The following is a 14102-nucleotide window of genomic DNA, read 5'->3' on the forward strand; positions in this document are numbered from 1 at the left end:
TTTTACGCTTATTCAACTATTGGCGCTCAGCCGGCTCCATTGTGAAGGAGGGATTGGAGGCATGCATATCAACTCTTCCTAAACCCGGGAAACCCATGACTTCTCCTGGTAATTTCCGCCCTATCGCCTTGCTAAACTGTGATGTCAAAATCTATGCCAAGGTCTGGGCTAATAGGTTGATGTCGGTTCTCCCATCCTTAATTCACCCGGATCAGGTGGGCTTCGTTCCAGGCAGGCAGACTAGAGATGGTACAAGACGCTTAATTGACCTGCTGGATGTGGTAGAGAGGGGGAAACTTCCATCTGTGTTCCTATCTCTTGACGTGGAAAAGGCGTTCGACAGAGTGCACTGGGGTTATATTGCTGCCACTTTGAGTGGGTTTGACCTTTCAGGCCCAATTTTCTCAGCCATTATGGCTCTGTACTCCAATCCATGTGCCTCTGTCTGTTCTGCTGGCTTCAAATCCCGTGTCTTTTCTATTTCGAATGGAACCCGACAGGGCTGCCCCCTCTCCCCCATCATCTGTGCTCTGATCATGGAGCCCCTAGCAGCTGCGGTTAGACAATGTTCAGATATTGGAGGTGTGATGGTGGGGAATCACGAGCATAAAATTGGCCTCTATGCGGACGATGTAGTTTTGACCTGTTCTACTCCTCTTAGTTCGCTATCTGCGGTCTCCTCCATCCTCTCTCAATTTGCCGAGGCCTCCTACTATAAACTTAATCTATCCAAGTCTACAATTTTTCCCTTGTTTATCTCAACTTCCCTCCAACTTCAAATTCAAGCTAAATACCCTTTTATTTGGCCCCCCGCGGGCTTTACATACCTGGGCATACAAATCACTCATATTAAAAATATAGTTCGTGTTAACTGCGACTCAACTCTTCTCGAAATTAAAAAAGAAATACCGTATATACTCGAGTATAAGCCGAGATTTTCAGCCCAAATTTTTGGGCTGAAAGTGCCCCTCTCGGCTTATACTCGAGTCAATGTGGGTGGCAGGGTCGGCGGGTGAGGGGGTGAGGGCGCTGAGGTATACTTACCTAGTCCTGGCGATCCTCGCGCTGTCCCTGCCGTCCCACGGGCTTCTGTGCTGCAGCTTCTTCCCCTCTTCAGCGGTCACGTGGGACCGCTCATTAGAGATATGAATAAGCGGCTCCACCTCCCATAGGGGCGGAGCCGCCTATTCATTCCTCTAATCAGCGGTGCCGGTGACCGCTGACAGGAAGAGCTGCGGCACCGAAGACCAGGCAGAGGGACAGCGCGAGGATCGCCAGGACTAGGTAAGTATAGCATATTCACCTGTCCTCGTTCCAGCCGCCGGGCGCCGCTCCATCTTCCCGGCCGGCGCCTCCATCTTCCCGGCGTCTGCGCTCTGACTGTTCAGGCAGAGGGCGCGATGACGCATACAGTGTGCGCGGCGCCCTCTGCCTGATCAGTCAGAGCAGAGACGCTGGGAAGATGGAGGCGCCGGAACGAGACGCCGGGAGCTGCAATCAAGGGAGGTGAGTATGTGGTTTTTTTTTTTATTGCAGCAGCGGCGGCAGAGATTTCTATGGGGCACAATGAACGGTGCAGAGCACCGTATATGGCACAGCAATGGGGCACAATGAACGGTGCAAAGCACCGTATATGGCACAGCAATGGGGCACAATGAACGGTGCAGAGCACCGTATATGGCACAGCAATGGGGCACAATGAACGGTGCAGAGCACTGTATATGGGCACAGATATGGGGCACAATGAACGGTGCAGAGCACCGTATATGGCACAGCAATGGGGCACAATGAACGGTGCAGAGCACCGTATATGGCACAGCAATGGGGCACAATGAACGGTGCAGAGCACCGTATAGGGCACAGCAATGGGGCACAATGAACGGTGCAGAGCACCGTATATGGGCACAGATATGGGGCACAATGAACGGTGCAAAGCACCGTATATGGCACAGCTATGGGGCACAATGAACGGTGCAAAGCACCGTATATGGCACAGCAATGGGGCACAATGAACGGTGCAGAGCACCGTATATGGGCACAGATATGGGGCACAATGAACGGTGCAGAGCACCGTATATGGCACAGCAATGGGGCACAATGAACGGTGCAGAGCACCGTATAGGGCACAGCAATGGGGCACAATGAACGGTGCAGAGCACCGTATATGGGCACAGATATGGGGCACAATGAACGGTGCAAAGCACCGTATATGGCACAGCTATGGGGCACAATGAACGGTGCAAAGCACCGTATAAGGCACAGCAATGGGGCACAATGAACGGTGCAGAGCACCGTATATGGGCACAGATATGGGGCACAATGAACGGTGCAGAGCACCGTATATGGCACAGCAATGGGGCACAATGAACGGTGCAGAGCACCGTATAGGGCACAGCAATGGGGCACAATGAACGGTGCAGAGCACCGTATATGGGCACAGATATGGGGCACAATGAACGGTGCAAAGCACCGTATATGGCACAGCTATGGGGCACAATGAACGGTGCAAAGCACCGTATATGGCACAGCAATGGAGCACAATGAACGGTGCAGAGCACCGTATATGGGCACAGATATGGGGCACAATGAACGGTGCAGAGCACCGTATATGGCACAGCAATGGGGCACAATGAACGGAGCAGAGCACCGTATATGGCACAGCAATGGGGCACAATGAACGGTGCAGAGCACTGTATATGGCACAGCAATGGGGCACAATGAACGGTGCAGAGCACCGTATATGGCACAGCAATGGGGCACAATGAACGGTGCAAAACACCGTATATGGCACAGCAATGGGGCACAATGAACGGTGCAGAGCACTGTATATGGCACAGCAATGGGGGGCACAATGAACGGTGCAGAGCACCGCATATGGCACAGCTATGGGGCACAATGAACGGTGCAGAGCACTATATGGGGCACAGCTATGGGGAAATAATGAACGGTGTAGAGCACTATATGGCACAGCTATGGGGAAATAATGATCTATTTTTATTTTTGAAATTCACCGGTAAATGCTGCATTTCCACCCTAGGCTCATACTCGAGTCAATAAGTTTTCCCAGTTTTTTGTGGCAAAATTAGGGGGGTCGGCTTATACTCGGGTCGGCTTATACTCGAGTATATACGGTAGGTCTTTTTACGAGTTCTCATCTATCATGGATGGCTAGAATACAAGCATCTAAAATGTTAATCCTCCCTAAACTTATTTATCTTTTCAGATGCCTCCCTCTCTCCATTCCCTCTAAAGATCTCTCAGCTTTTCAATCAGTTATTGACCGTTTTGTTTGGGATAACAAACCTCATAGAATAAAACGGTCGTTAATGACACTACCATACTCCAAAGGAAGCTTGGGAGTCCCCAAAATTCAGTTGTACCACAAAGCCGCTCTTATAGAGCCCCTAAAAATCTGGTGGGAGGGAACTCTTCTCTCCAATGGTTTAATATTGAATCGCAATTCGCCCCTCGATCCTCGCTCAGACTATTTCTAGAATTGTGCCTACTCCGTTCAATTAAGCCAAGCTCATCTCTCAAAGCAATCTCCTCCGCCGCTAAAATTTGGACAAAATTCTGCCCTTCCCATTTCCCATTCTTATTTGATTATATTTCTATTCGGGCACTGGAAAACGCAGTGGAGGGTCTGTCTCTCTCCGCCTGGGGGGATTGCGGGATACACCGGGTAAGTGACCTCTATGATGACTCTGGTCTGAAGTCATTTGCGGACCTTTCCGCTCGATATAATCTGCCTCCTAAGGCCCTCTTTCAATATTTTCAAGTTCGTAGCTTCTTGAAGCATCGAAATGTATTTGGTGTACCCGCGTCTCCCCTGGGGGAGGAGACTCCTGTACAGAGATTTTTTAGACCTAACACTGTAATCCCACATGGCATTTCAATAGTCTACAAAGCTCTCCTCTCTCATGACTTCTCGGAAAGACCCCCCTTTATGGCCACGTGGGAGGCGGCTCTTTCGTTTGAAGCCCCCCCGGATGACTGGACTTTGGCTATGCAACATCCATCTAAATTCTCCTCGTGTCTTGGTCATCTTGAACAATCAAAAAAAAATCAACTCCTGTGGTATTTCACACCTGTCAAATTAGCCAAAATATATCCTCAATCTTCCCCTATGTGTTGGAAAAAGTGTAATCGCCCAGGTTCGCTTGCTCATGTGTGGTGGAGTTGTCCTCAGGTGCAATTGTTCTGGCGCCAGGTTGAGGGTGTTATATCAGAAGTAACTCAAATTCCTGTCACTTTAACAGGCCCTTTAGCAGTTTTAGGTATTTCGCTGATAGAACTCCCTCCCTCCTTACAACCTGTTATATCCAATATTCTTGTAGCAGCTAGACTTTGTATTGCAAAGCATTGGAAATCTCCGACTGTTCCCTCCAAAGCTGAATTAATTGCTAAGATTAATCTTCATTTTAGCTATGAATCAATTATTGCTGACTGCCTTTCGAAAAAGAATAAGATTCTTACATGGTGGGATCCTTGGACTTCGTCGCCTTATATATCTTCCCCGGACCACCACTTCTCCTCATCCCCCTAATGATGTGTATAAGTTCATTTTTCGCATGTGTACATATCCCTATGTATCTTGGGCTGTTGCTCTATGATGATCCTCATTATGGTCTGTATTCCCTTCCTACCCTTCCCTCCTATTCTGTTTCTGTATTCCTTTTTTATTATGCAATAAAAATTTGAATGGTTAAAAAAAAATAATCTCAAACTAAGCATTATTAACCTTTTTAAATGCCTCTGTTGCTGTAAGCAATTTCTGTCCTTAACAGTGAGGTAGAGGACAGAAGAGCCCTAAGGCCAGTAATTGGCTACAACAGGCACATGTTGTAAATGTGATATCACTGCTGCAGATCTCAGTGGAGAGGCGCCACTGGAGCAGCAGGGGCAATTCACTTGGAATTGAGCAGCCATGAGATGCAGTATCATGTATTGAGCTCTGGGTAAACACCGAGGGTCTCTTCCATCCTCTGCTTACTGGGAGTAATTGGTGTAGGACCCTCAAAGATCTAATATTAAATGGAATCAGTCAGTAGGATCAATCCCGCTAAGCTGGCTATATGAGCATGTCAGTCATAGGAAGCTGAATTACATGATACCTTGATATCTGCGATCTGATGTCTTGTTCCAGAAAAATACATGGTTTTCTTATGTGTAAATGAGCTGTTAAGATCTATGAGCCGGACATAGATCTTCCACAGAATCTGCCTCCAGAGCTTATTTTAAATTAAAGGAGGTGATATCAGTGTAGCTGATGTAGCTCAGGAGAGCAGACTGTCAGTCATTACATGTCTCACACTGGTAACGCCCCCTTTCATTTAAAATAAGCTATAGATTCTCAGGGAGATCTCTGTCCGGTCCATAGAGCTTAACAAATAATTTACATATTAAAAACAAAATGAGGATTTCTCAGGAATAAGACATCGGATTGCAGATAAGATACTATTTTTTTCAGCTTCCTCTTTTAATGGGGCTGTCTTCAGCCTGGAATTTTTTTTTTAGGCAAGCACTACAACTTGCCGGACTATAAAGCTGTTTAATAAACACATCATTAGGATTTCGCTCATGAGATTGAATTATGCAATTTGCATAGTTACAGTCATGTGCCAACTTCAGTCTCAGTCGAACATTGAACATAGCTGCTGTGCTTGTTGAAATTTTCCTTTTATAAGCTATTATAAGGTCAGGCCAACGAGATCTTTAAAAAAAAGTATAGAAGCCTGTTTCTTGTCCATGTCTCAGTGTGTCTCCATACTATTAATTAATGCTGTGCTGCATTGTAATACAGGATCTGGGTTTGATGGGCCGACCTTGGTACGCGGGTGAGATGGAGCGGAGAGAGGCAGAGAGAGCACTTCGCAGAATTAAAAAGGTACAGATTACCAGCTAAGGGCTTACAGAGAGATTATTGTAAGCAAGCTGTGAGATGACGACTATTAGCCCCGGCTCGTCCTTTGCATCGCCGCCACCTTTCTCCATACATGGCTTCCCGTTTCACAATTACCTGGAGCATATATGACATTGTCATATTTAGGGTTATTTCAACCCATAAGATATTGTGACCCCATAACTACTGCCCTGACCTACGTCACCTGTAGCAAGGTATGCTTGTTATTGCCTCTGCCCATGTTTCCTTAAAGGGTATCCGGTTTTAATAAAAAATGCTATTTTATTGCATGTGAAGGGGAAAAACTGAAATGTACTAATATACTTGTAGTCTAAGGCTGAACTTTTTTCCTTGCAGAGAGGGCCAATCCGGCGTAAGGAGACTTATAAGCCATGCAATACTCCTCTGGGAATTTAAATACGCAAATAGCCTCTTCAGAAGGAAGAGGACTTGATCTCTGGCATCACCTATTGCATATTAATCCTCTCACCTAGCCAAATCAGATTCCCTGCTTTGCTCTGATGAGTGGCATATACCCTGCAACACGTCTGCAAATGGAGTTTCTGGTTTGGCTTTTTATCCTAAGTAATGCGGCAAAGCTCGTGAAAGGGTCGAAATTGAATTTTAGGATTGCTACATCATATAGGTGTTGGCAGAGATCAATTCCTCTTCCTTCTGAAGAGGATATTTGCATAGTATACTTGAATTTAGAAACCTTCCATTGTATCTGGTAGCTTCACTTCCAGCTTTGTAACTACACAGGAAAGTCTTCTTTGTCAGCACGTGGCCATATCTGTGTGTGAAGTGATTGACTGGCTGACGGTTCATTTCAGTTGCTAAGCCAGACCCCTGCATAGAAATGACTAGTCACATGCCAATACAGAAAACTCTCTCCTCAATCAAAATGCCGTCAGAAGTGGAGGTGTTAAGATGGTGAACTGGTGTTGATATCTTTACATTGGACCAGCTTTCTTAAAGAGGTTGGCCACTTTATTTTTTTGTATTGGGGACATGATTTTGTGGCATTTACCAATATATAATTAGTACAGGTTCTCCTCCTGTAAAACACAGCTTTCTCAGGTGAAATGTTTTTCAATTGGAGGAGACTGGTCACATGCTCCTTCACCAGCGGCCATTTTGAAAACAGGAAAGCAGTACTGTTTGAGGAAGTCTGTACTACTAATGCAGGAGGAGAACCTGTAGCACTTAAATATTACTAAGTGCCACAAAATCATGATCCAACACATCTGCTAAAAAAAACTCCAAAAACATGGACAACCCTTTTACCCCTTCATGACATCCGGCGTACTTGTATGGCACAAGTCAGAAGAGGGTGTATGGGACAGGCTCACGGGAAATGGCTGAGTGTTACAGCCAAAACTATCATGAGTGGCGATGTCAGATAAAACTAGAAAGGGGGCGCGTCATTCTAAGTGCCCATCGACGCTCCCGTGACATTGCTATGACAGACGGGGGTCTGCTGAAGACCTCCATGCATGTCAATACAGAGCTCCCTTGAAACCCAGCCTGTGGCCGAGCTGCAAAGGACACCGCGATTGTTACTATATGCAGCAATGCTGTGGCATCGCTGCATATAGCACAAGTGATCAGAGGATCGCAGCTTCAAATCTCCTAAGGGGACTAACAAGAAAAAGTAAAAAAAAAGGTTAAAAATATATGAGAAAAAAAGATCAAATCACCACCCTTTGTCTCCATTAACCCCTCTGTGACCTTAGACGTACTATCCCGTCGAGGTGCCCTGGGCTTATCTGACCCTGGACGGGATAGTACGTCATAGCCGATCGGCCGCGCTCCCCCCGTGAGCTTATCGCAGCTGACATCCGGCACTATGTGCCAGGAGCGGTCACGGACCGCCCCCGGCACATTAACCCCTGGCACACCGCGATCAAAGATGATCGCGATGTGCCGGCGGTACAGGGAAGCACCGCGCAGGGAGGGGGCTCCCTGCGGGCTTCCCTGAGCCCCCCGCAGCAACGCGATGTGATCGCGTTGCTGCGAGGGTCTCCTCACCTCCCTCCCTGCTCGAGCCCCGGATCCAAGATGGCCGCGGATCCGGGTCCTGCAGGGAGGGAGGTGGCTTCACAGAGCCTGCTCAGAGCAGGCACTGTGAAGCAGCCTGCACTCCTATCAGATCAGTGATCTGACAGAGTGCTGTGCAAACTGTCAGATCACTGATCTGTGATGTCCCCCCCTGGGACAAAGTAAAAAAGTAAAAAAAAAAATTTCCAAATGTGTAAAAAAAATAAAAAAAAATATTCCAAAATAATGAAAAAAAAAAAAAAATATTATTCCCATAAATACATTTCTTCATCTAAATAAAAAAAAAAAACCAATAAAGGTACACATATTTAGTATCGCCGCGTCCGTAACGGCCCGACCTATAAAACTGGCCCACTAGTTAACCCCTTCAGTAAACACCGTAAGAAAAAAAAAAAAAAAACGAGGCAAAAAACAACGCTTTATTATCATACCGCCGAACAAAAAGTGGAATAACACGCGATCAAAAGGACAGATATAAATAACCATGGTACCGCTGAAAGCGTCATATTGTCCCGCAAAAAAAGAGCCGCCATACAGCATCATCAGCAAAAAAATAAAAAAGTTATAGTCCTGAGAATAAAGCGATGCAAAAATAATTATTTTTTCTGTAAAATAGTTTTTATCGTATAAAAGCACCAAACCTTAAAAAAATGATATAAATGAGGTATCGCTGTAATCGTACTGACCCAAAGAATAAAACTGATTTATCAATTTTACCAAACGCGGAACGGTATAAACGCCTCCCCCAATAGAAATTCATGAATAGCTGGCTTTTGGTCATTCTTCCTCACAAAAATCGGAATAAAAAGCGATAAAAAAATGTCACGTGCCCAAAAATGTTTTCAATAAAAACGTCAACTCGTCCCGCAAAAAACAAGACCTCACATGACTCTGTGGACCAAAATATGGAAAAATTATAGCTCTCAAAATGTGGTATTGCAAAAAATATTTTTTGCAATAAAAAGGGTCTTTCAGTGTGTGACGGCTGCCAATCATAAAAATCCGCTAAAAAACTCGCTATAAAAGTAAATCAAACCCCCCTTCATCACCCCCTTAGTTAGGGAAAAATAAAAAAAAATGTATTTATTTCCATTTTCCCATTAGGGCTAGGGTTAGGGCTAGGGTTAGGGCTAGGGCTAGGGTTAGGGCTAGGGTTAGGGCTAGGGTTAGGGCTAGGGTTAGGGTTAGGGCTAGGGTTAGGGCTAGGGTTAGGGCTAGGGTTAGGGCTAGGGTTAGGGCTAGGGCTAGGGCTAGGGTTAGGGCTAGGGTTAGGGCTAGGGTTAGGGCTAGGGTTAGGGCTAGGGTTAGGGTTAGGGCTAGGGTTAGGGCTAGGATTAGGGTTAGGGTTAGGGTTGGGGCTACAGTTAGGGTTGGGGCTAAAGTTAGGGTTAGGGTTTAGATTACATTTACAGTTGGGAATAGGGTTGGGATTAGGGTTAGGGGTGTGTCAGGGTTAGAGGTGTGGTTAGGGTTACCGTTGGAATTAGGGTTAGGGGTGTGTTTAGATTAGGGTTTCAGTTATAATTGGGGGGTTTCCACTGTTTCGGCACATCAGGGGCTCTCCAAACACGACATGGCGTCCGATCTCAATTCCAGCCAATTCTGCGTTGAAAAAGTAAAACAGTGCTCCTTCCCTTCCGAGCTCTCCTGTGTGCCCAAACAGGGGTTTACCCCAACATATGGGGTATCAGCGTACTCAGGACAAATTGGACAACAACTTTTGTGGACCAATTTCTCCTGTTACCCTTGGGAAAATACAAAACTGGGGGCTAAAAAATAATTTTTGTGGGAAAACAAAAAGATTTTTTATTTTCACGGCTCTGCGTTATAAACTGTAGTGAAACACTTGGGGGTTCAAAGTTCTCACAACACATCTAGATAAGTTCATTGAGGGGTCTAGTTTCCAATATGGGGTCACTTGTGGGGGGTTTCTACTGTTTAGGTACATTAGGGGCTCTGCAAACGCAATGTGACGCCTGCAGACCAATCCATCTAAGTCTGCATTCCAAATGATGCTCCTTCCCTTCCGAGCCCTCCCATGCGCCCAAACGGTGGTTCCCCCCCACATATCGGGTATCAGCGTACTCAGGACAAATTGGACAACAACTTTTGTGGACCAATTTCTCCTGTTACCCTTGGGAAAATACAAAACTGGGGGCTAAAAAATAATTTTTGTGGGAAAACAAAAAGATTTTTTATTTTCACGGCTCTGCGTTATAAACTGTAGTGAAACACTTGGGGGTTCAAAGTTCTCACAACACATCTAGATAAGTTCATTGAGGGGTCTAGTTTCCAATATGGGGTCACTTGTGGGGGGTTTCTACTGTTTAGGTACATTAGGGGCTCTGCAAACGCAATGTGACGCCTGCAGACCAATCCATCTAAGTCTGCATTCCAAATGATGCTCCTTCCCTTCCGAGCCCTCCCATGCGCCCAAACGGTGGTTCCCCCCCACATATCGGGTATCAGCGTACTCAGGACAAATTGGACAACAACATTTAGGGTCCAATTTCTCCTGCTAACCTTGGAAAAATACAAAACTGGGGGCTAAAATATAATTTTTGTGGAAAAAAAAATATTTTTTATTTGCATGGCTCTGCGTTATAAACTGTAGTGAAATACTTGGGGGTTCAAAGCTCTCACAACACATCAAGATGAGTTCCTTAGGGGGTCTACTTTCCAAAATGGTGTCACTTGTGGGGGGTTTCTACTGTTTAGGTACATTAGGGGCTCTGCAAACGCAATGTGACGCCTGCAGACCATTCCATCTAAGTCTGCATTCCAAATGGCGCTCCTTCCCTTCCGAACCCTCCCATGCGCCCAAACGGTGGTTCCCCCCCACATATGGGGTATCAGCGTACTCAGGACAAATTGGACAACAACTTTTGTGGTCCAATTTCTCCTCTTACCCTAGGGAAAATACAAAACTGGGGGCTAAAAAATAATTTTTGTGGGAAAAAAATTTTGTTTTATTTTTATGGCTCTGCATTATAAACTTCTGTGAAGCCCTTGGTGGGTCAAAGTGCTCACCACACATCCAGATAAGTTCCTTAGGGGGTCTACTTTCCAAAATGGTGTCACTTGTGGGGGGTTTCAATGTTTAGGCACATCAGTGGCTCTCCAAACGCAACATGGCGTCCCATCTCAATTCCTGTCAATTTTGCATTGAAAAGTCAAACGGCGCTCCTTCCCTTCCGAGCTCTCCCATGCGCCCAAACAGTGGTTTACTGCCACATATGGGGTATCAGCGTACTCGGGACAAATTGGACAACAACTTTTGAGGTCCAATTTCTTCTCTTACCCTTGGAAAAATAAAAAATTGGGGGCAAAAATATAATTTTTGTGAAAAAATATGATTTTTTATTTTTACGGTTCTGCATTATAAACTTCTGTGAAGCACTTGGTGGGTCAAAGTGCTCACCACACCTCTAGATAAGTTCCTTAGGGGGTCTACTTTCCAAAATGGTGTCACTTGTGGGGGGTTTCAATGTTTAGGCACATCAGTGGCTCTCCAAACGCAACATGGCGTCCCATCTCAATTTCTGTCAATTTTGCATTGAAAAGTCAAACTGCGCTCCTTCCCTTCCGAGCTCTCCCATGCGCCCAAACAGTGGTTTACTGCCACATATGGGGTATCAGCGTACTCAGGACAAATTGGACAACAACTTTTGAGGTCCAATTTCTTCTCTTACCCTTGGAAAAATAAAAAATTGGGGGCAAAAATATAATTTTTGTGAAAAAATATGATTTTTTATTTTTACGGTTCTGCATTATAAACTTCTGTGAAGCACTTGGTGGGTCAAAGTGCTCACCACACATCCAGATAAGTTCCTTAGGGGGTCTACTTTCCAAAATGGTGTCACTTGTGGGGGGTTTCAATGTTTAGGCACATCAGTGGCTCTCCAAACGCAACATGGCGTCCCATCTCAATTCCTGTCAAGTTTGCATTGAAAAGTCAAATAGCGCTCCTTCCCTTCCGAGCTCTCCCATGCGCCCAAACAGTGGTTTACTGCCACATATGGGGTATCAGCGTACTCAGGACAAATTGGACAACAACTTTTTGGGTCCAATTTCTCCTGTTACCCTTGGTAAAATAAAACAAATTGGAGCTGAAGTAAATTTTTTGTGTAAAAAAGTTAAATGTTCATTTTTATTTAAACATTCCAAAAATTCCTATTAAACACCTGAAGGGTTAATAAACTTCTTGAATGTGGTTTTGAGCACCTTGAGGGGTGCAGTTTTTAGAATGGTGTCACACTTGGGCATTTTCTATCATATAGACCCCTCAAAATGACTTCAAATGAGACGTGGTCCCTAAAAAAAAATGGTGTTGTAAAAATGTGAAATTGCTGGTCAACTTTTAACCCTTATAACTCCCTAACAAAAAAAAAAATTGGTTCCAAAATTATGCTGATGTAAAGGAGACATGTGGGAAATGTTACTTATTAAGTATTTTGTGTGACATATCTCTGTGATTTAATTGCATAAAAATTCAAAGTTTGAAAATTGCGAAATTTTCAAAATTTTCGCCAAATTTCCGTTTTTTTCACAAATAAACGCAGGTACTATCAAAGAAATTTTACCACTATCATGAAGTACAATATGTCACGAGAAAACAATGTCAGAATCACCAGGATCCGTTGAAGCGTTTCGGAGTTATAACCTCATAAAGGGACAGTGGTCAGAATTGTAAAAATTGGCCTGGTCATTAACGTGCAAACCACCCTTGGGGGTAAAGGGGTTAAAAATAAAAATATGCATATATGGTATAGCCACATTCAGGACAGTCCCATCTATGTCAAAAATAATTAACTTGATAGGTAAACACCATTAACAAAAAAAAAATGCCAAATTGACTTTTTTGGGGTCTCCGCAATACAGCAAACAATACTGTAACAAGTGATCAAAACTTCATATTTATCCCAAAATGGTATCAATACAAATGTTGTCTTACTACGCAAAAAATAAGCCATCATACAGCTCCATTGATCGAAAAATTAGAAAATGGCAACACAACTCCCAAAACTTTTTGTTTACAAACTTCAGATTTTTTAATTCACCACTAAAATAATAAAAAAAAACTGAACATGTTTTGTATTGCTGTAATCATACTTATGAGGGAAATCATATTGCGATGTAATTTTTGTCACAGAATGTACGCCATAAAAATAATTCCCAAAAAACTGTCAGAATTGTGTTGTTTTTTTCACAATTTCACCGCACTTGGAATTTTTTTTCCCATTTTCCAGTACATTGTGTGGTAAAATGAATGGAGTCATTCAAAAGTACAACTTGTCCCATAAAAAACAAGCTCTCATATACAGTGGCAAGTAAAACGTTGGGCACCCCTGGTCAAAATTGCTGCTATTGTGAACAATTAAGCGAATTGAAGTTTAAATGATCTCTTAAAGGCCTAAGGTTCAAGATGACACATTTCCTTTGTATTTTAGACTAAAAAAGTATATATATTTTTATCTCTAACATTTTAAAAATGACAAAAAGGAAAATGGTCCGATGCTAAAGTTTTGACATCCTTGGAGATTTGTATACTTAGATAATTGACCAAGGTTTCAGACCTTAATTAGCCTGTTAGAGTTATGGATTGTTCACCATCATCATTAGGAAAGGCCAGGTGATTAGTGATGAGCGAGTGTTGATGACTGCTCGGAGATTTAGTTTCCATCTTGACAGCTGAATGATTTACAGCTACTAGCCAGGCTGAGTACATGTAGGGGTTGCCTGGTTGCTAGTAAATCCCCACATGTAATCAAACAGGCTAGTAGCTGTAAATCATTCAGCTGCCACGATGAAATCTAAATCTCCGAGCAGTCATAATACTCGGAGGTCACCCAAGCATGCTCGGGAAAACCCGAGCAACGAGTACACTCGCTCATCACTACAGGTGATGCAAATTTCCCAGCTTGTATAAAAACTCAGCCTCCTCTTACCTCGTGCCAAAAAACAGCAGCCATGGGTTCTTCTAAGCAGCTGCCTAGCACTCTGAAAATGAAAATGGTGGACTCCCACAAAGCAGAAGAAGGCTACAAGAAGATAACAAAGCGTTTTCAAGTTGCCCTTTCTTCAGTTTGAAATGTAATTAAGAAATGGCAGTTAACAGGAACAGTGGAGGCCAAGATAA

At 44.1% G+C, this 14102-nt stretch overlaps 1 protein-coding gene across 1 annotated transcript in view; it reads left to right on the forward strand.

Moving 5' to 3' along the window:
• The window catches only part of SH2D6 (SH2 domain containing 6), a 178981-nt gene that overhangs the window by 117204 nt on the left and 47675 nt on the right, over positions 1-14102 (forward strand). The window contains exon 12 of the mRNA XM_069766644.1: positions 5804-5887. Within this exon, the coding sequence (XP_069622745.1) occupies positions 5804-5887 (84 nt within the window). The remainder of the gene's footprint in view (positions 1-5803; positions 5888-14102) is intronic.

This window comes from Ranitomeya imitator, chromosome 4 (assembly GCF_032444005.1).
Source record: "Ranitomeya imitator isolate aRanImi1 chromosome 4, aRanImi1.pri, whole genome shotgun sequence".
NCBI lineage: Eukaryota > Metazoa > Chordata > Amphibia > Anura > Dendrobatidae > Ranitomeya > Ranitomeya imitator.